The 22,407-nt window shown below is 34.0% G+C and overlaps 2 protein-coding genes across 3 annotated transcripts; one reads left to right on the forward strand and one right to left on the reverse strand.

Moving 5' to 3' along the window:
- Positions 1-1,320: 1,320 nt before the first annotated feature.
- LOC126709648 (putative cyclin-A3-1) lies at positions 1,321-4,105 on the forward strand. Its single transcript, XM_050409960.1, has 8 exons — positions 1,321-1,810; positions 2,210-2,442; positions 2,564-2,639; positions 2,758-2,834; positions 2,946-2,979; positions 3,074-3,223; positions 3,309-3,443; positions 3,596-4,105. Exons 1-8 carry the CDS (start codon positions 1,484-1,486, stop codon positions 3,665-3,667), a joined length of 1,104 nt encoding a protein of 367 aa, XP_050265917.1. The 5' UTR covers positions 1,321-1,483; the 3' UTR covers positions 3,668-4,105.
- A 3,300-nt stretch (positions 4,106-7,405) lies between these two features.
- LOC126709658 (WD40 repeat-containing protein HOS15-like) lies at positions 7,406-20,037 on the reverse strand. 2 transcript variants are annotated; one of them, XM_050409972.1, is made up of 14 exons: positions 19,871-20,037; positions 16,758-16,903; positions 16,294-16,654; positions 15,368-15,462; positions 15,232-15,278; positions 13,120-13,270; positions 12,045-12,108; positions 11,743-11,901; positions 11,489-11,610; positions 10,466-10,540; positions 10,077-10,130; positions 9,903-9,976; positions 8,239-8,313; positions 7,406-7,778 (listed from the first exon to the last, which is right to left on the reverse strand). In XM_050409972.1, exons 1-14 carry the CDS (start codon positions 19,929-19,931, stop codon positions 7,559-7,561), a joined length of 1,704 nt encoding a protein of 567 aa, XP_050265929.1. In that variant the 5' UTR covers positions 19,932-20,037; the 3' UTR covers positions 7,406-7,558. The 2 variants fall into 2 exon arrangements, with proteins under 2 accessions (XP_050265929.1, XP_050265937.1); XM_050409980.1 differs by lacking the exon at positions 19,871-20,037 and having other exon boundaries at positions 16,294-16,662.
- Positions 20,038-22,407: the final 2,370 nt, after the last annotated feature.

Below are 22,407 nucleotides of genomic sequence, written 5' to 3' on the forward strand. Positions count from 1 at the left end.
GTGGAGAAGAAAACTATCACCCACAACAAAATGGTGTCATTTGAATGTAATAGATAACCTTCACAATTTTACTACCACTAGATAGGCTGCTTCATTAGTAGTTTTTAATGAATATAGATGGAGTATTTTATTTTTATTTTTTAGAGAAAGATATAGATGGAGTATTTTTGATTGTCATGTTATAAAAAAATTTTCCTTACAATTAGTGAGGTTGAGATTGAAATGAACCATAAAACTGTTAGCAATTGAATTGTAACTTATGTAAGTTTGGGAGTATATATTAACAATGTAAACTCAATTGGTTGTCACTTTCTAGTATTTTTAATGAAAACATTTAACTTTCGATATTCAAATTCCTCATTTCTAATTATATATATATATATATATATATATTAAAGTAACAAAAATCTTTTGGCAGTCCAAAAGTTGGGGAAAAAAAAGAAGAGAAAAATATTTGAATGTGGTAGAAATAGATTGGTTCCGTTGGGTTTCCTCCATATTTTCCACTAATATGTGTAAAATTGGTGATTGATATTAAAAAGTGTTAGTTTTGTATAAAAAATTAAAAATAACTTATTCTATTGATGTATTCCGTTTTGAAAATAAGTTGAACAAAAATATAGTAATGACTAAGAATTTATATTTATATTATTTATTTTTTGGAGAATATATTTTGATTTTTGAGTAAGAGTTTGGCCATTCTGTTTAAGACTTTCATGAAATAAACTTAAATCAAACAGGCAATGAGGAAAAAAGTAAAATAGTGAAGGTCTATTCGGTACGTGTGTTTAAACAACAGTTTTTAGTTTTTTTGAAAATTAATGTGGGTGAAAAAGTGTCTGAAAATACGTGTGATATTGTTTAAAAATTGAAAACATGTGTTTAAACACACATACCAAACAATCCCTGAATAATTTTTTTTTTATATAAGAAAAAAAAAAGTTTTTCAATTACCATAAGTACCACTAACACGTGTAGTCCATAAATATATATAAAATAAAGTTTTTCAATTTCCAAATAAATGTCAATACCTGAACCACATTGGCGGAAAATGACCCGCCTAACCACAAACACAAAGCAAAACTTAAATCTTAAAAAATCAGCTCAGCAATGAGCAAGCAATCAGCCCCTCAAAATTTCAAAATTTAAAACACCAAAACTTGTCCAAAATGAAAAAAAAGCCCACCCAAATGAAATCCAAAACCCAAAACCCTCTTAAACGTAAAAAAAAAAAAAAAAAAAAAAAAAAACTCAAACCGAGAAAAGAAAAACTTACACTGACAGAGAGAGAAGCGCCAACTCTTTTCTTTTAAAATAAACTCAAATGGCGCTTTCAGATTCTCTCTCTCTCTCTACAAAGCTCAAACTACAAAACCCTCCTCTCCTCTCACTCTCCAAATCCCTCTCTGTCCTCTCTCTCTCTCTCTTTCAAAACCCAAAAGGCTAAGTGGGTTTGTGAGAGCTACCGTATATAACCACTGCCATGGCGGAGCAAGGGAAGAGCGTGCGCATGACGCGCTTGGCGAAGAAGAGGGCCGCCATGGCTGAAGAGGAAAGGCCTGCCAAGAAGAGAGTGGCGTTGGGCGAGATTACAAACTCGTCAAACGTCGTCGTAAATGCCGGTGGTTCTGAAGAGCCGCCACAGAAACAGCCCAAGAGTAAAACCAAGGCCAAGGGTGTCAAGAAGGCATCGACAACCGCTACAAAGCTCGAGGAGACAAAGGACAAAGACAATGAGGACAAGTCCGATGATCCCCAGATGTGCGGGCCTTATGTTTCTGAGATTTATGACTACCTTCACAACATGGAGGTAAAGAAGGTCCACCATTGCTTTTTCGATTGGTTTTGTTTTTTTCAGTTGGGCCATGTTGTTTTGTACTCATTTGGTTCTTTTATCAATTGGGTGTTCGTCGATTTTAAGAGAAACAAATGTTTGCAATCTGTGTTATACATAGATCTATTAGTCTCCGCTTAGAGAATATTTTAGAATTTTGAGATTAAAATGCCATTATCTATTAAGGATTTTTGCGAGTGACCATGATTAATCTATTAAGGATTGATACTAAGATTTGGTTGTTATTGTATGAATATTGGGCAATCTAATTTGGTAATAAGCTACTCAAATTGGTTATGTTGATTGGGGTTTTGGTGGGTTTGGGATTTTGAGAAATGGGGGGCTAAATGTTGTGGTGGTTAATTGAATGTTCAGGTGGATCCAAAAAGAAGACCTTTGCCTGATTACATCGAGAGGGTTCAGAAGGATGTCAATTCTAACATGAGGGGTATACTAGTGGATTGGTTGGTTGAGGTTGCAGAAGAGTACAAGCTGGTTTCAGATACTTTGTACCTCACCATTTCTTATGTTGATAGATACCTTTCTTTGAATTCTCTCAATAGGCATAAGCTTCAGCTATTGGGTGTTTCAGCAATGCTTGTTGCCTCGTAAGCTTCCTTGAAATTGCTGCTACTCTTTGTGATTTGAGATATGAGATATGAGATTGTTTGTTAAAAAATGATGGCCTTTTCCCACTTACTAAGCATGGTTATTTGTTGTGACATGTAGAAAGTATGAAGAGATTAGTCCTCCGCATGTGGAAGAGTTCTGTTACATAACAGATAATACTTATACTAAGGAAGAGGTACTTTGTTTTTTTTTTTTTTTTTCCCTAATGGTTTTATGTTTTTGCATCTTCTCCAAATGAGGCCTAGGTTATTGTTGTGCTCTTTGTTGAGATTAGTTTTGTGGTGATTATAAAGGTGGTGAAAATGGAGGCTGACATACTTAAGTCACTGAGTTTTGAAGTGGGCAATCCTACGATAAAGACATTTCTAAGGCAAGGATATTATCAACATGCTATATTGTTTTTTCTTTATCATTGATGATGTACAGAAAAGAACAGGACATTGGACTAATTGTTGTTACTTTTTTCCATTTTGGTTTGCAGACGATTCAATAAAGTTGCTCAAGAGAGTTACAAAGTAAGCTGAATCCTCTCTGTATCAGTCTTTTAAACTGATGAGCAAAAATGGTAATTTATGTTGTTGACTAACTATATTCTGGTGTCTTCTGCAGACTCCCAATCTTCAGTTGGAGTTCCTTGGTTACTACCTTGCGGAGCTAAGTTTGTTAGATTACCATTGTGTAAAATTTTTGCCTTCTATGGTTGCTGCATCTGTTATGTTTTTGGCAAGATTTATGATCCGGCCAAAGATGCACCCTTGGGTAAGAGTTGATGTCAGAGGCAGGCTCATTTATGGTGTTAAATTTATTGTATGGATGGTACTTATTAAGTAAATACATTTTACAGTGTTCAGCCCTGCAAATGTACTCTGGATATAAGCCCGCTGACTTAAAGGAATGTGTTCTTATTATACATGACTTGTATCTGAGTAGAAGAGGTGGCACTTTTCAAGCTGTAAGAGGGAAATACAAGCAGCACAAGGTATGTGTTGTAATGTACTTATAAGTTATAATTGGTCACCCCCAAAAGGGGAAAAAAAATAAAAATAGAAGATGCTATAATAAGTTTGACTTGTATATTAACATTACTGAAAATGTAAAATCTGATTGGAGTCATTGTTTTTCTCTTAACAGTTCAAATGTGTGGCAACCATGCCTTCACCTCCAGAAATACCAGCTTCTTATTTTGAAGATGTTAGAGAATGACAGACATTGTCAATTAGGACACGGCTGGTTGAGAAGACCTGGACAGTGAGAAGGAAATGAGTGTTCTAACTTGTAACTGAAAATGATTGGATTTTTGTTGCCTAGGCTAGTCATGATTGACAGAAGGCTCTGAGAAGTGAATGGTTAAGAACTGCAGTGATATCACTTTTGTGTACTGTAGTGGTCTTGTTCTTGGTGATTTCCATTTGGTGTAAGAATTCATTCGTAACACAGTCCTACAACACTTGTTGGTTTTCCTTCTCTTTTTGGGGCAGATTGTAAATTTACTAGCGTTGATCATTTTGACAAATGATTTTTCCTACGTTTTTGAATCAATATCTTATTGAAAAAGCATTGGATGCATATGTGATCTTCCTGTACACAAGACAATGATAATATTTTGTTTGAATTATGAACAGCCAATCTCTATAATTATCAGTGACTGCAGTGCCTCCAATCTCTTTAATATATATTTATCAGATTTATCAGTTTGATACTTCATGTGCATTGAATTTAACGTTTACTATTACCGATATCCAAGCAAAATTTCAGGGTGTTTTCTGTACTCTTAATTATTTACTTTTTTACAATTGTTGCACTAGCTTTATTTGAGTTTGGCAATCCAATAAGGCAATAATGATTTGATTGCAATCTAATTGTAATAGAATTTATTGTAAAATTAATTATTTCTTTTATGTATTGTAGTTGTTTGATTATTGTTTTCTAATCAAAGCTTCAATAATTATAGAGAATAAGAACAAACAGGATCGAATGGATTGAAAGGGACCAAATTGGATTGAATAAGATGGAAGTGGATTGAAGTGAACTGACTGGACCAAATAGAAGCAATGTGGATTGAATAGGACGGAAGGAGACATAATGGACCAAATAGAACCAAAATGGACCGAATAGGAAAGTGGATCAAAGTGGACAGAATGGACCAAATAAGACCGAAGTGGACAGAATAGGACCTATGTGGTGTGAATAGTGCCAAGGTTGCTGAATGGACCGAATTAGACCGAAGTGGACTGAATAAGACCAACGTGGACTGAATTAGAACGAATTGGACTGAATAAGACCAAATGGGCTGAATTGGACCGAATATAACTTTAGTGGATAGAATGGACTAAATAGGACCATATTGGATTGAAGAGGACAAAATGAACTAAATAAGACTTTTGAATATTTATCATTTTTAGGGCTCATTTTTTTAATTTCTAATGTCTATTTTTTAATATATATATATATATATAAATATTTTTTTTTTTTTTTTTTTTTGTATTTTTTAACTCAAAACTAAAGAGTCTAGCATGGTTTTAAAAACTGATATAGTGAAAGAATCAAAAAAGGGATTGATTATCAGTTTTTTAGTCAGACTGAGGTTCGACTAACATCATAAATAATTTAATTAATAATTATAAAAATAAATAAATAAATAAATAATTTTATACCTGGTCATTTTAACTAAAAAATTAAATAATAGTAAAACATTAAACTTTAGCTTACCAACTTTTAGACACCACTCAACACAATTCAACCAAAACAAAAACAAAAAAACATATACAAGCACCCAAAACTCACAAGCCCACTATAAAATATTTTAGTTATTTTTTAACCTTTCAAATAACAAAAAGTAAGTGCACCAATGGGTAGTAATATCATTGCCCACTTGAATTTTTTTTTTTCCCTCCACACATTCTACACATTAGTATCCCAACTACCACACATTTTGAAATCTTTACAATTACACGTTTGGTTCAAGTTTCAACAATACTTCTTTATATTTTCGCATCTCACTTTTTGCTTTTCATATCTCTCTCTCTCTCTCTCGTGAGTATGTGCATGTGCAAGAGGCAAGAGCAGCAAAAAAAAGCCTCAATGAAGCAGACAGATCATTACAAATCTGCTTATCTTTGGTTCTTTCTCAACACAAATATAGTAAATCTGATTTTTTTTTTCTTTCTTTTGAGCAAAATGTAAGTAAAGTAAATCTGATGGTTTTGGGTCATTGTGGGTGTCTTAGGCTTCACCACTTTATACTTGAGAGAGTATTTTTAAAATCAAAACCTCTCTTCTTAAATCTGAAACAAGATCTCTCTTTTAATTTTTTTTTTTTTTTTGGGGTTAAAAAACACAACAGCTGAAGTATTTATGAAGAAGTGTTAAAACCGGTTTAACTGAACCAGTTTCCGGTCATGCTGATTGAATCGGCAGTTTGTACTGTTTGTCCAATTTTTCTTTCATTTCCAGTTTTAACTAATAACCGATAGAATTAAGGTCCGGTTCTCAATTGAACCGGCTGGTCCGATTTTTAAAACCATGGAGTTTAGCCCAAATATAATAAAATTTCATACTTTTCAACCCAAAAATGAAGGAAAAAAAAAAAGAATTTTTGAGCTAAACTTGTAAAGAAAACCTATAAAAAGAATCAATTTAAGGTCCAATTAGTCTAAAATGGACTGAAGGGGGACCAAAATTGACCGATTGGACCAACGTAGACCTAATTGGACTGAATAGAAATTGTTTAATTTTTAGGGAAAACAAATTATCTTCAAAAAAATTATACATTATATTACAATAAAAAATAATTATTTATTCCAATGCGACTAGTTATATCTAAAAGTCAAAGTGTAGTTTTTATTATTACTACGTTTTTGTTAAGTTACATTAGTATAGTATTTTATGCCATTATGGTCTACTTTGATCCATTTGGTCTATTTTGGTCCATTTGGTCCACTTTGGTTAATTTGGTCTATTTAGTCCATTTCGATCCATTCAGTATACTTTCGGTCCATGCGATCCAATTAGTTCATTTTGGTTCATTTGTTCCACTTGGACCCATTAAGTCCATTTTGGGAGCCTTATTTTGATTCTTCTTGTAGGTTGCTCTTTAATTTTGTGCTAAAAATTCACATTTTTTCCCCCAAATCTATAGAAATAGAAAAGAATTTGTAATAAGAGTCAAGTCTTCCTTTTTATTTTTATTTTTATTTTTTTAATTTTTTTTAATTTTTGGGTTCGAAAGTATGAAATTTTATTCTATTTAGGTCAAACTCTTTAATTTTGGACTAAAAAATACAAATAAAATATGCATGTTAACCACATTAGCATAGCATTTTAGTGCATTGTGTGGAATTGCGACTAGTGATTGGAATAATGGATCCATCAAGTATGATACAAAATCATTTTCTCAAAAAAAAAAAAACTCCTTTCATTGTTGCAATAGGTAGTTTCTGGTAGATCGGGCTCTTAAGCAAAGGGAAAATGGGGCATGAGATATCTAGAGAAGAAGCGATGATAACAAAAACACAATCAAGTAGCAAGCCATGCTCTGATCTCCAAATTCCAAAAAAGAGTAAAGAAGAGACGCCCTAGCTTCCAGGAACTGAAAGTAAAGATCTTAGACACAAGTCAACTATTTGGTCCAAGAGCCCTTGGCATTGTCACCAATACAAGGTCCCGCTATCATATTCCCCCCATGCAGAGGGTAAACTCTTTTGCTATGATTTCAGCTTTCCAATGTATATAATGAAGTCATATACTGTTTTGGGGATATACCATATTGTAAATAGTAGGAATACAAGTAGTTTATGGTTCCACCTTTTTTTCTCTCCAAATTACTAGTAAGTTACACGAGCATTCTGTTAAGATCTAACGTTTAGAGTGGATTATATACCCCTACTTCATGCAATTCACAACATACTATGTGAACTAAAGCCTCCATCTACATCAGAAATCTGGAACAAATGTGATCCATTGTATATATCACAAATGACCCTGTACAGAATATAAAAAGAAAATTTCCTCCATTTTAAGGTCATCTATCACAGTGTTTATAGATGGATGGGCAGACTAATTTAGCCTAAAAAATTAATAAGAAATATGCAAGTTTTACATTCGGAAATCCAAAACACAAACTATGTTGTTAGCAAAACAAGCAGCAACCTTATCACCTTCTTTGTTCCAACAAACTTCAAAAATCCCACCATTTCCAGTTAATGTTTTCACAATCTTTCCTTCCTTCACAGACCATATGTGCAGGCATTTATCCATAGATCCACTGGCCAAATACTCACCATTAGGGCTGAATGCAACAGAGTACACAGGGTCCCTGTTGCAACAGAAAACCATTTTTCAATACAAATTTGAATAAAACTACTGCCATTATATTGTCAATTTCAAGAAACTGAGGAAATCAAAAGCTCCTCTTGGTATACTCTTCAAATGCTCTATTGGAAGAATTCAGATTTCAGAGGAGAAAAGAAAGGAATTCGGATAACCATAACCATCCATGCTATGCTGAAAGATGAAAAAGCACCACAATACATGCATGTGCATCTGGGCCAATAATGAAATGGATAGCTATAGCATTTGATGCTGCAATTATTCTGTCCATGTTTTAAGTAATAGAAGCTGCATCATATCTCCAGTTCTATCTAATTAATGGGGACATCATGAGGTTCCTACAGAATTTCTTCTAAAATGATGTGATGTGATCTTGCTGCTTGAAGTACTTGACTAATGCATGAAATGCGATGTTATATGATATGCTACAGATTTAAGTTTGATACCTGTGACCATCGAAGCTGGAAATAAGTCTTCCCAGTTCCACATCCCAAAGCTTTATTGTTGAGTCAAAGGAAGCGCTGATCAATAAGGAGAAAAGAGGTTACAGGTATAAAAAGAAGACGTAGAGAGAAAATTACTTGTTGCCCCCCGGGCACAGAGCCTGCACTCATAACATGAGTGGTTAGGAGGCTCTTTCATTGCATAAACAACCAAAGAATATTGTTTAAAAGTAACAATATCATTTATCTATACAAACCCAAGGTTGGAACATGAGAGTATTCTCAAAGAACTCAACAAAAAGAAACTGGGGTAACTATAAAATGCAATCTATTCTAAAGGGAATATCCATATAGTGTATTTGCCAAATGATCTTCAGACAAGAAAAGCAAGAAGTATCTTCTTAGCATTGGAACGTGACACGGCTTACACATAGTATAAAACTATAACTATAATGCACTTTAGAGATAATATGCCTCTTAACATGACCCTTTTCTGATGAGGCAATAATTGACTTAATTAGGGTGGAAGAGAAAATGGTTTTTGAACTTTGAACACCTAATGCTCATTAAAAAGGGAAAGGAAAGTTCTATATATCAAATCTAAGATAAATTCAGGAAGCATACGATATATATGAATCTTTTAAGCAAAATTCAGAAACACAATAAAGATGTAGAAACCTATAAAGATATGACACCAATAGCTGAGTACTAGTTCACGTCATAATTTAATTGTGATCTGATATTGTATTTTGCATGTAGTGTGCATTTTTCCACTTCATACACTATGACCTCTATTGTCTACTACTCACCTGCCAGATAGGCATAGAAGTGCACAGAACTCCCACTTTTGCGGGGTCTATGAGAGGTGATTGGTAGGCAGCCTTACCCCAAATATCTGGGTTTAAAGTGACACATGTTTAGTGGTTTATTGAGTTATGAAGTCCATAGACAAATTACTTTCCAGGAACAAAAATAACAAAAACTCACAACCAGGCAAACAATCAACCTGAGAATGACTATGGACATTAGGACACTTTGGTACGTCCGCAGTCAGCCAGTTACTGTCTGATTGAAGAGATAACTTGTCCAACATCACCCTGCCTGGTGACAATATCAGAGATCCACCACCATGGCAGATCAAGGAGGGCCAGAACAATGCAAGGGCCTACATTCTTTTACTGGATGTTATAGTCAGTTCAAGATGGCCTATATCTATAGGCCTAGTGCACTTGAAAAAAAATAATATATAGTTACATTCATGTGTCTGTTATTCTTGTGTCAGCCTGCATGTATTTGCTAATTTTGCTTGACCATTTGCAAAAAAGGAAATAGAAAACAAAATGCTACAAAAAGCAACACAATGGAGGAAAATAAGGCAATAATATTCTTGCGATGCTTAGTAATGACATGTATTTATTCTTTTCTCTGGTGTGAGAGAGGTTTCTTTTGGTTTGAGAAAACTGGAGGGATTATTTGGGGGGGTTCATTATACGTCCTAAAGAGTACATGCATTTTATTAATTAATGGGATGGGATGGTGGGCCAACAGGGATGCATACTGCCCCAAATTTATGTAACTTAGGTACTGTTTGAACGTATAGATAGGACAAGTACCTACTTAAATCCAACACATTGCCTTACTTAGATGTGAGATAAGAGCACATGTACCTTGCCAGCAATAACTGCTGATTTGGATTGTTTGTACCCGGTCCAGTGGGACTCCATCGGATGGTATATATCTCCTACAAAAAAATAAATTCATCACAAACAGAAGTCTAGGATTCAAATGTCAGAAAAGAGTGTAAAGGAAGAAAGGGAAATAAAATGGAGGAAAATCTGTACCTTAACATGTTCCTTCAAATCGTGCAGATACTTGTCCTGCTTCATACTCCATATCTGTCAAAAGCTTGTAGTAGTTGTCAATATAGTCAAGAAAAAGATTAAAAGACAATTTAAGAAACCCCATTAAACAGAATTTTTCAATACTATAAAGGGCACTGGAAGAGTATAAAAGTATGCCGGGCCAGAACTAAATTGAAATTTTAAGAAGAGTTGGGGAATACATGGAATGGAGGGATATGATATGAGTGAAAACATTTAATAAAGGTTATGACATGAGCAAACAATACCTTCTATCTGTTGCAAGGCATGAAATGCAAAGAAGAATCCTAACAGGTGTAAATGCCTATATGTAACACCTAAAGGACATGGTTAATAATCATAGGGATCACCTTTGCAGTGTAATCATCAGAGCATGAAGCCAACAGCGTACCGGTTGGATCCCATTTGATAGCATTAACTTCACCCTGAAATGGCCAAACAACAAAACAGTCGATTTAAAATCATTGTGTTCAATTTCTTAACAGTTTCACTGTCACTAAGCTTTTTATTTTATTTTATTTAATTATTTTTTATAGCCACTATCACTAAGTCTATTTTTCTTTAAACATTTTCTAGGGATTATACTTACAAGAGCAGGAAGTTGATTAGAAGGTAATTGTGAGACAAAAACCCTGAACAAAATGATAATATAATCCAGAAAAGAAGACACCTTGCAAAGTTTTCTTTATTCATATTTTTAGCTAGGCAGGCTTCAAACTCAGCAACTGCCCTACCCCACACCTTCACCACCTGAGCCAACTGCCATTGGCATCCAAAAGGTAGTAACAAGGAAGGAGAAGATATCAAAGAAGGCAAGAAATGGAGGTCAGCGCTTTTTCCCAACTTCCACCATGGCATCCAACCTGTGCCACCTAATTGGTGATCATCACCTATGCAATTTGATAGTATTTTTACTGATTGATGGCATCCAGTTGTAGCAATAGATGACCTATCAAGAACCTTTTACAAAATGGAACAATAGAGAAGCATTCTTATATACTAATTCCTAAAATGAACATAGCCTGAAATTTAGGTGGTCACAAGAACCAAATAAGTTTCTAATTCTGTCATCTCCTGAGCAATTTTAAAAGCTAGTGACAAGCTCATATGAGCACATGCTGCTGACAGTTAAACAGTGCTCACAAATCGATTTCCTGCTCATCAAACTAGTGACAAGCAGATACCATACGAGCACAAATTTGATTGAGCATTGCTCATTAATTTTCCTTAAGTAACAGATATGTTGGATGAATGCAAATATAAATGCTAAATAGTTTATCGTGAGTTTAGTTTAAGAGTTAATATGGTAACTAAACAAACAGACACAAGAACTTTCACGATTTATCATGAGTTGACAGATGGCTAGGAAAAACCTGATGCCCTGAGAAAGTTTTCATTGGTCGATTCTCTCCAACCTTGCAAACATGTATCATACTGTCAGTTGAGCATGTTGCAAATGAAACGTTGTTTCGCCAATCAACATCAAGAGTTGGAGCTGAAAAAATAATTTAGTTTCATTATCATTTTAAGAACCAGCCAAAAAACAAAAAGAAAGAAGAGAAGAACATCCTACATTGATATTCCATATGCCATCAGAAATTATCAAAACAAAAGGGTAAAGTGGTACCTGAATGAAATTCAAATTGTTGTCTCCATTCCCCAGTCTTTATGTCCCACACAATTGCACTTTTATCCACACTGCCACTAAGAAGGAAATCACCCTTCTTGTTCCATTTCAATGAAAATATTGGACCTTTATGTTTGTTTAATGTACTCCTCAACTCCCCTAGCAAGGACCCACAATTTGTTAATACAAAAGCTGATGATATTGCAAAATAAGAAAGTACCCATGTACTTTTCTGGCTTGATTTAAGCACTGACAGAGTTCAAAGAAAACATGCAACAATATTTCAAACTGAACCAACTCACCATCTTTACTCCATATTCTTGCTTGACCATCATAAGAACCTGTTGCAAGTAATGTCCCATCTCCCTATATAATGGAAAGGGCGCTAGTGAGAATAAATACACACAGATGAACACGTCTTGGAGCTAAAAAGGCATGCTGATGTGAAAAGCGTGAGGATGATTTTATTTTAGTTTAGTTTAGTGCTGTCTTAGAACTCGATTGAAATTTCATTGGTCAAATGAATTTTATTTTAGATTTTATTGGTTAATTAGGTCACAACAATAATAACCAAGCCTTTATTCCAAAATTTTGAGATCGGCAATGGATCCTCAACAGATTAGTCAAGGTCGACAACATATTATTAGTATTTTATTTATTCTCCTAGAGTTAGGGGTATTTTTGTAATTCAATAATTGAGATAGGGATCCCTGGGGAAGAGGATTAAGTTGGCCCTTGCGAACAGCTTGATGCACTATCTCCCTTCAACCCTTTCAGCGAAATGCGGCAAAAGGAAGGAAAATCCATGGGCCGACCCCATTGATTTCTCAAGTCAATTATAATTAGGATTTAGTTTTAGTAGTCTAATGCTTAACTCCTATGGAGACAAGTTTACAATGGATAAAATTTCAGTTGGAACTTTTTCTAATGGCTTGGTGCTGATTCCTAGGTTATTATTATTTTTTTGTTCTTCAATTTTCGTGTTGCATTTGTTTTTTGGTTATGTCCTGTGTTGGTTTTGGTATCGGAACATGTTGTCTTACATTACATGTGGCCGACCATAACTAGTCCGCGTTAGTTTTGTGTTGCATCCGTGTTGTTTTACATTACGAGTCTAGTGAGGTTCCATAGTGACTCTAAATTTTGGTACTAAGGCTGCATTGCTGTTGAAAAATGCTATCTAACTTGGATATATCCAATAAGCTCTAACTGAAATGGGACTTCTTTCTTAAAAAATAGATTCGGGGGAGGGGGTGAGTCATGGATTCAAAATCCTCTAGATATGCATATAACTTACCAATTAAAAATTTATCTTGAATGTAAACTTGAATAACATGAAGGAAGCACGTCAACCATAATCATAACACAGACACTCACATTCCAATCAAGTGTTGTGACATCTTTGCTTTTCTCATTGGTTCTACCTTTGAAATGCTTCAACACTGCAACATTTAAAGGTCCATCTTGCACACTAGAGATACTAGGTCCATCCACAATGGTCCAAATTCTGGCAGTTGAATCTCCAGACCTATATATTGGAAAATTATAAAATAATTTGAGCACATAATGGTTAGGTGTGAAGAGAGAGAGAGAGAGAGAGAGAGAGAGTGAGAGCTCCTAAGTTGTTGGAACTTTTTATTTTATTTTATATACTTCTAGAGGCAAAATAATTGTTCCAACCACTTGATTAAATAATAATGATGATGTGGAACAGCATGGTTCCATTATAGTCATATAATTCAGATGCTGCTCATGTGCATGTTATAGCTCCATGTTTTCTAAAACAGATCAGAGAAAAGATAATGAAGGCCTCATCTCTAAATATTAAAAATTACCAGAGACAATAACAAGCTTGGTAAGACCCTATCCAATTACAAATCTTTCACCATATCAATGAAGTGGAAGCCTCATCTCACTACTAGGACATATCACAAGTTCACAACTTACATTCTTGTCATCTGTATCAGTTTAGTTAATTAGCTTAATCAAAAAGCATTGACAAGCAGCTTTTGATGTGAGCTAAAAACTTTGCCATGCAAACAAACGTGTGTGCGCAAACAAAAATAGGAGCAAAGCCAAAAATTATTTAGGGTGGAGGATATAAAAAAATTTTTAAAAGATATGAATTTTTTTAAAAATATAATAAGTTAATAACACAATAATTTTTTCTCAAATATCATTTTCAAAATAAATAAACAATGCTTTATAATTTTAATAATGAGTTTAAATATTTGGAAGCCTAATAGAGTGTGTTGAAAAGTCTTTTTTTTTTTTTGTTAGGATAAGTGAAATGTCACAAAGTTAGTTTAACTCAAATAGGACATTTATGATCTAATTAATATTTTCAGCCAAGCAATTAATTTAACTATAAAATTACCACATAATCCATATTTGAAGAAATTGATTCCACCTTGTCCTATCAAAAACACATAATTTTAATCTATTAAAAATTATGTGATGTAAATCCTAAACCACAAAACAACCCCTATTGTATATAAAAGCCAAGTAGTTGACTCAATTGAAGCACATATCTTAACCAAAGAATTTAATTGATTACATAGTTTTATTACTTCAAAATTTTTGAAAAAGAATGTTAGAGAACTCTTCAATTAATTATATGAGTATCATTTAATGAGATAAAGGGGTTAAAAAAAAAAAAAAAATCTTAACTGGACACCTTTATTTAGTAGGTGCAATCAGATTTATTCCCAAAACTTTTTCATAAGTTTTGAACTTACCCCAAAGAACCTTTAAAAAAAAAAAAAAACATTCTGTGGGGCCAATTGCCCTACTCAATGTATCTGGCTCCACCCTTTATACCCATACACAATTTATGGTGCAAAAGATTTATAATATATTATTACCATTTCAGCAAATAAAAAATTATTGTTCAGATTAAAAGATAAGAATTTTGAACTGGAAGTGAAGACCTCAAGAATAAAGACAAAGAAGAGCCACATGGTGCAGTGCAATTCAGCCAACTATATAGCCCCACTTTTTAATTGATATAAGGAAATTGAATCCTACTGAACTAATATAAAAACTTTAGTCAAACTAGTATCAGAAAAAGAAATACAACAAAAAACGTAAACACTACTATAGTTAGCTATCAGCTGCGGAAGCTTATGCATCTTGCTTGCTAAAGAATTTGTTCATTTGTGCTTCACAAGCTTCAGACAAACCTTTACCCAATAATTAGAGATAAGTGGAAACTGAGGTTTTAAATAGCTAAGAAATATTTTAATGAAAATTTCCTTCAAAGGTTAATTCGAGCAGCCCATATACAAAACCTAAATTATTCCAATGTGAAACTCGCATATACAAGAAGTAGGGTGTAAAAAAAAAGACTAGAAAAGGAGAAATATTTGTAAGTGTAGACAGGAAAGAAGAATGAGAAAAGCAACTGTGAACAATAATTGAGATATACTCTGGACACACTGATGAAATACTTCTTATCAGAAGCATCTCTTTTAAAGACATTAGACTCACCCAGATGCAAGCAGCGAACCTGATGGACTCCATGCACAAGCAAAAACCTGTTGGCAATTAAGGAACAAGTTCAGAACATAAAAGGCAGCCAATTAAAAATGGGAAACTAATGAATGACACAGGGATATGTCCAAACCTCAGAGGTGTGACCTTCGAGAATTTTTACATCAGAACTAGGAATTTCACAAGGCAAAGATGTTGAGCTTGTTGAGATGTCCATTGGTTCTGGCCCTATGTAGCATATCCAAAAACGTATTAAATGCTCACATGTGAGAAAACAGTATTCAATTAGCCATCTTAACAGAATGGAAGATGGTCATGCGTGTTTGAGTGTGCTGGAGAAAGACAGTGATCTCAGAATCATTCTAGTAATGCTATTCCACCACATGAAAAATGAGGTACGATGCAAGACCTATTGCAGACCATAAAACAGCTATAATAATGCAAAAGCCAAACATCATCCAACTATGTTTGCATGTTGTTCATGCCTTCTACTATATGGCATACAGTGATTTTGTTGCATGACACATTGCATGGATTTAAGCCCCGTGTAGAACCATCAGAGCATAACTTCATCGGACGCAAAATTAAAAATAAATAAAGAAAGTAAGAAAATAGAAAAGGTCAGTTATATTTGAAGCACATGCAGGCTGTCAATTAATGGTTAGGGCTACATGGCATACACTTAAGTCCACTTTCATCAGCACTGAAGTCCTAGTCAGACACTGACAAAGCTGGTTAGGATCACCAATATGGGGGCTACTTGACGTAGGAAAAATTGGGGAATTTGTCTACATGTAGTTGTGGTGGGTTAGGTTTAGGAGGCTTCATGAATTCTGGGTTTAGAACTTTTTTAGAGAAGGGTTAGGGTTCAAGAGAGAAATATTGATTTATGGTTGCAACGAGAAGAAAGAAAAGAAACAGAAGAGATTCGATTTACTTCGTGTCAAGTTATTTTTATTGTAATTGTAATGGCATATATGCTTTTTAAATGATGCCCATATAAGGATAAGACACAATTTTATAAATAAATCAGCAAGAGAAATGGAATGTGTCAATCACCTCCTGCAGTTCCATTTTCTTCATGTTCCATTATGACCTTATCTTCACACTTTTCTTTATCAATGTGATCCTGATGGGGCTTTTCCTTATCTTTACCCTTTTCTCGCTCCCTATCCTTCTCTATCTTCTCTTTATCCTGTTCTTGTTCTTTTTCTCTCCCTTTTTTCTCCTTCTCTCTTTCTTGCACATTTTCTTGTTCAATTTCGTGATTGGACTCATTATGTTTCCCGTTTTCTTCAAGCCTATCCTTTTGTAGATTTTCCTTTTTAGCTTTTATAATTTTCTGTAGCTCATATGGATCCTTTGTAATAAGATCTAAAGGTTGTAGAAATGAGAAATCATCATCCATATCAACATCTGTCTGGAGACCTAACAGAGACTTAAATCAGCAGAAAGTTCTGGAGTGTACATATTACAAGTTAAAAGGGATATGAAATGAAGACAATATAAATAATCATGCTTACACTACTCAAATTTGCATCCAGCTCAAGATATTGAATTCCTTTTTGGACAAATGTAACAAGAGCACCTGGTGGAACTAAGTTACCATCAAATGTGCTTTTATTGATCCCTGCCTCATATCCAAAAGCAAAAGCTGAATGTGTAAAACCTGGAGGAGATTATACAGAAATTAATGAAACAACTAAAAGAATGTAAGAAAGCATCATAAATGGTATATATTTTATTTAAATGGAAAAGTTTCTAAGTGTATGTTCAGCAGTAAATTTATTTTCTGCCTAATGGTATCTCATCAAGGATGAGAATTTGCCAATTTATAAGATATCAATATAGCGTTCATAAAGGAAGATGATTGGGCAAGCAATGATTTGTAGAGAGACCTCGAGCACCAATTTAAACCCAAATCTGTTGTTTGAATATTTTAAATTGGCTATTCATTTATATTTGGGCCAAATCCATCACTAATATAAAACGAAAAATCAGTTAACTCAATTTCAAGTCATGTCAAAGTGTTGATTACAAATCTTCATAGTGCTTTGATGGCTTCACAATCAGCTCTCTCCTTTTGAACAAAGGTCTCCCTCTCCCTCTCTCTGTCACTGGCTGAAACCATAGTCACTCCAACATATCTACTCAAAGAAGATGAGGAGGTCACGCTTGTCAGCTATACCATCTAATTGCAGTCCAAGATGGTGACCAATTGAAGACCATCAAGGTCCATGAAGGTTTCTACTATGAGCTCTACAAATGACATTGGCCAAATTCTAGGTCCAAAAGCGTCTTCATTTTCGTCAAGGATTTTATGTGTTAGTGCTTTGGCTACTTGAATTCACACATCTACACTACAGGTGATGATTACCTTTTTTTTTTTTTTTTTTTTGTCAATATTTGTTTCAGAATTGGGATTTTGGGTTTTCATTGTTGAAAGTGTTTCTTATATGTGAGTTGTAGGGTTTGTTGGTTTTGAAGTGTGGGTCTCTTGGTCAGGTTTAAGGGATTCAGTTCATAAGTATTGATAATTGGATTTTGATTTTATTAGTTGGAAGTTGGTTGTGATAATTTGGGTTTGTGCATATTGGCTTTTTTAATATATATTTGTTGCTTTAGTCTTGTATTGGCAGAGCATATAGAGTTACAATCAGTGTAGTCAAAGGGCAAAGGCAACCTCAAGGCCCCATGTCCTGGTGTATTGCCTGAAGCGTGAAGTGCCAAAAAGGCGCTTGCCCTAGTGAAGCAAGCCGTTGAACTCTAATTACAGTTATTCTACATAAAATGAATTCAAATCATATGTATCTAATACTTATTAGGCATGGTTTGAATTTTCCAAACTGGCAAGAGGTTCTATTAATTAATCTAAGAAGAGAATTTACAATAATCTTGTATAAAAAATTTCAATGGAACGACTATCAAAGCTAAAAGATTATATGATTGAATTATTATTATTTTTTTAAATTCTAAATTTATGTGAAAGAGCGGTGGGATAGAGAAAGGAGCAGGAGAAAGAGTATAGAACTACTACTTATCAAAAAAAAGAAGAAAGAGTATAGAACTACCTTTTTTTGCCAAATTACAAAACTTTTTTTTTTTTTGCTTTTTCTTTCCTTTGGAACTTCATTTAGGCTCTTGCCTCAAAAACTGTACAATCTATTTAAAGTGCTTGGGCACTTGCTTAGGCTCTAAAAGGCAAGTGCCTCACTAAAGGCACGTTGCCTCGAGGCTTTAAAGGTGCCTCAGCTCACCCTAACGTCTAGGTGAGCACCTGACTTGCCTTTGGCTACACTAGTTCTGATTACGAGTATAAGATGGAAAATATACCATTTGCTGTATGGTTTTGAAAGATTGAAGCAATGAATTGTTTTATATCAATTTTGTTAATGCAGGTTCTATTATGGATCTAATGACGCAAATAGTATAGGGGAGTTCGAGGAAAAACAAGATTAAATACAAAAGAGATTCAAGAATTCTGGTCTAACTTTGATGTATGGCCTTCTTGGCAACTTTCATATGTTACTTTAGCTTTTATTGAGTCTTATTATTAAGTTTTTTAGGTTAGAAAGGTTCTGGTTCAGTTTTAATTAAGTTTATAAGAATAAGGGCAATTTACTCTAAATTTTCTGGAATGGGCTGTCATTGGCTATACCAAAGGCCCATAAGTTTATTTTTTCTTTGAGTTCTTTCCTATTTGGTTTATGAGTTAAGTATTTTTTCTTTCATATTAGTAATCCTAGTCTTTTTAGGAATAAGTTCGTTAAAATACTAGTGCTTCTAGGAAATGATTTCGCTATACAACTATAGCCTATATAAGGGCTTTAATGTTGTCAACAACGTTCATAGTGAGATTATTAATAAATTTAGCAGCTTCTTTTAAAGCTTTGAGTGCGTGATTACTCATAGAAAGCTAGATGTGATTGCCTAGTAATTTTCTTTCTCCATTTCTCGTTCTTTTCACTGTTTTAATACCAACCGTCAAACATATTCAAAACCCAATCTTTTCATTACCAAAACCCCTAAACATCAAACCCCATTAAAAAGCCTTTCAAGATTGTTAGAACGGTGGCAAGTAATTAAACTTACCATTTCCTAATAGCTGAAAGCTTCTGGGACAACCGGTAATTTATCATGGTATCGTGAAAGATAATCTAAGATGGGGCATTTGTTGTTGTTGTTGTTGTTGTTTTTTTTTGATAAGTTGTTGTTGTTGTTGTTGTTGTTGTTGTTGTTGTTTTTTCTTATTTTTCTGATTACAAAGTTGTAGAATCTCATAACATTCTCTGCTACTGTGGTTTGCTGTTGTGCATTTTGAGTTTCAAATACTTGAATACATGTATTATCCAAACAAGGAAATTCAAAATCCATAGATTTAAAATCTATGAATTTGGATTAAGGATTTACCAAACGCAACCTAGGTAGGTGTATTTACTAATCAATGTTTCTATTTACCACAAAACATAGTACAAAATCAAACAAAAATTACATACCATAATAATTGGATATGTCATAAGCCCTAGTTTTCAAAAAGTAAAAACAAAAAAACAAAACATCATAGTAAAAAAGAGATCTTTGTGTAATAAAAAAAAAAAAAACATAAAAAGAAGAGAGAGATGTTCGGTTAAAAAACCTGATTCGTGGAGGTAACGAAAAACGAGGTAGTTCAACTCGGTGGAAGTGATGGAGATCATGGTGGTGAAGCGAAGAGAAGAGCTGGGAAGTGAGTTTTGAGGTTAGTTACTTTCTAAGTTTAACGGAAAAACAAAAAGAAAGCTAAGAAAAGAAACTGAGATAAGGCAAAAGAACAGACAGAAAAGAAAGAAGGAGATGTTGGGCTTTGGATTTGGGCCTAGGTGTAAGAGAGAGAGAGAGTAAAGAGTTGGGATTTGTGAAAAAAAGCCCAAATACAGATCAAGCAGAACTAATAAGGCCCATTTACTAAGCACATGGGGAGCCCAAAAAAGAAAGATTTGTGCTGGCCTAAGGGCAGGCCCATTGATACCCACGTGTCTTGTCAAATTTGGTCTGTATTGGGCTGAAATTTTAAGAAAAAAGAACAAATGTTTTTTGGGCAAACGAACATATTTCTGTACTGCGTCTTGAGGGAATTTTATTTTATTTGAATAAGTGTTGCAAAAGCAGAGACTGAGAGTGGTGAGCTATCCAATTAAATAATAGGATATAAACTTAAAAAATCATTTTAGAGAAGTTACTTTTTTGTAACAATTTGGTTTTATTTATTTTCTGTGCTAGTATCTAATAATCTCCCCTTTGTGATGGCCTCTCACTCAGTTATAAATTCTGTTTTTTTTTTTTTTTTTATGTTTGGAAATTGGAACGGGTCAACAAATTTCATACTGTGAGAGGGCTGGTTATTTCATCTTTTAAAGGTCACTTTTGTAGCACATTTATACCTATATATAACATTTATTGTTGTTACAAATTTTGCATTATATTATTATAAAAAAATTGTATTATATCTCTTCAAAAAAAAAAAAAATTGTATTATATTTTTCCACATATCACATGTATTTATAACTAGTAATTATTAAAAGTTAACAAGATTTTTTGAGTGGTAGGTTGTAACGCTAAATTTGTCTCAATTAATTAGGATATTGACAGCAAGTTTTTATAATTTGGAGTACACAGTGCAAGCACTTAGAGTAATCTATGCAATTAACCTCATAATTTAGGCTTGCCATTGTGATTATCAACTTCTTTTGATAGAAACTTTATGAGCGTGAAGAAGAAGACGCATGCAATCGAAATTAGCAACACGAGAGGTCCATGACGCATTAAAAAAATGGCAATAATAAAAATATTTATCACTTCCAACATTTGTTGTCTCCTGAATAATACCAGATCATTATTAGTAACAAGAAATTAAGAAAGAATAAAAGTACTACTCAAATTAAAAAGAAAAGAAAGAAAGAACAAAAGTAAATACAAGATATAGACAAATTTGGCAAACCTCGAATTTGTTCACGTAAATGATATCATGCTTTATTTAAATTTCTCTCAGCTTTCTTTTTCCATTTTCAATGTCGTGAGCCGATTGAACACATGGAACTATGAGCTGCCCCTTTTCTCAGTTTTTGGGTTGGAGAGTCCAGACTTGTTTTATTGATGCCATTTAGCTAATAAAGTTATCGGGAAGGACCGTTGGTTGGTTAGTTTCAAGCATGATTTGACCACTCAAACCGTGTATTTCAAGCAAACATCGTTATAGTTTACATACCCATCATTAAAGAAAAAATTACTATATTCTTGCTAAGTGTAAGCTTTTGCATGAGTATGAAAAAGAAAAGTCATTGAAAGAATAGGATTTCACTCTTTTTGTTCATAAAAAAAAATGGATTTCACTCTTTTTCAGGTATAAACTGGTGGATTTTTCTGGGCTACAAAAAAGTAGCAATAAAGAGTTAAATTGACTACTTTCCAAAGCCGACAATCACTACAAGGACAAAATAAAAGCACAAGAGCCAAGATCTGCATACTATGTGCCATAAAAATTGGACTTAGAGTGACCATTATTAAGGGGACTGAAAGCTAGAATAAAAGCAAAATAAGGAAGAAAAGTTCTCGTTAAGCACAAAGAATAAATAAACTAAGCAAAGCAAAGCAATATATAAGGGTTCCCTCGTGAGACGTGTCCCCTGTTTGCAGGGTATACTCAATGACACCACCACGTCACCTTTTTCCTCTTACACTGCCAAACAAAGCGATATAGCTTTCCCAGTTTCCCTTTGGTACGATTTCTATCTAAACACAACCCCCCCTCTCTTTTTGTCTTCCTTCTTTTTTCAAGCTGGACCTATCACTTTGTGTCTCACACTCTCACTTTGAAGAAAAAGAAGAAGAAACATGCATTCTCGGAAGTCTTTGCAAGTGGGGTTGTTGCGGAAGCTAATGGTCCTGGCTTTTCTCTCATTGTTAGTTTGTGGAGAGAAGGAAGCAGCGATGGTTAACGTTGGCATAAAAACCCACTCAACAAATATGCATCAAAGGCAGAAGCATCAACGTTTGAGGCATTCATTTGATGTGTTCTTCTCAAACAAGAGGAAAGTTCCCAACGCTTCAGATCCTCTCCACAACCGGTGAGGCTAGATTATATTAATTAGTTTTGTTACTATTATTGCTCAAGAGTTGGAAAGTGTGAAAAGAGGA

The sequence above is a fragment of the Quercus robur genome, chromosome 2 (genome assembly GCF_932294415.1).
Source record: "Quercus robur chromosome 2, dhQueRobu3.1, whole genome shotgun sequence".
NCBI lineage: Eukaryota > Viridiplantae > Streptophyta > Magnoliopsida > Fagales > Fagaceae > Quercus > Quercus robur.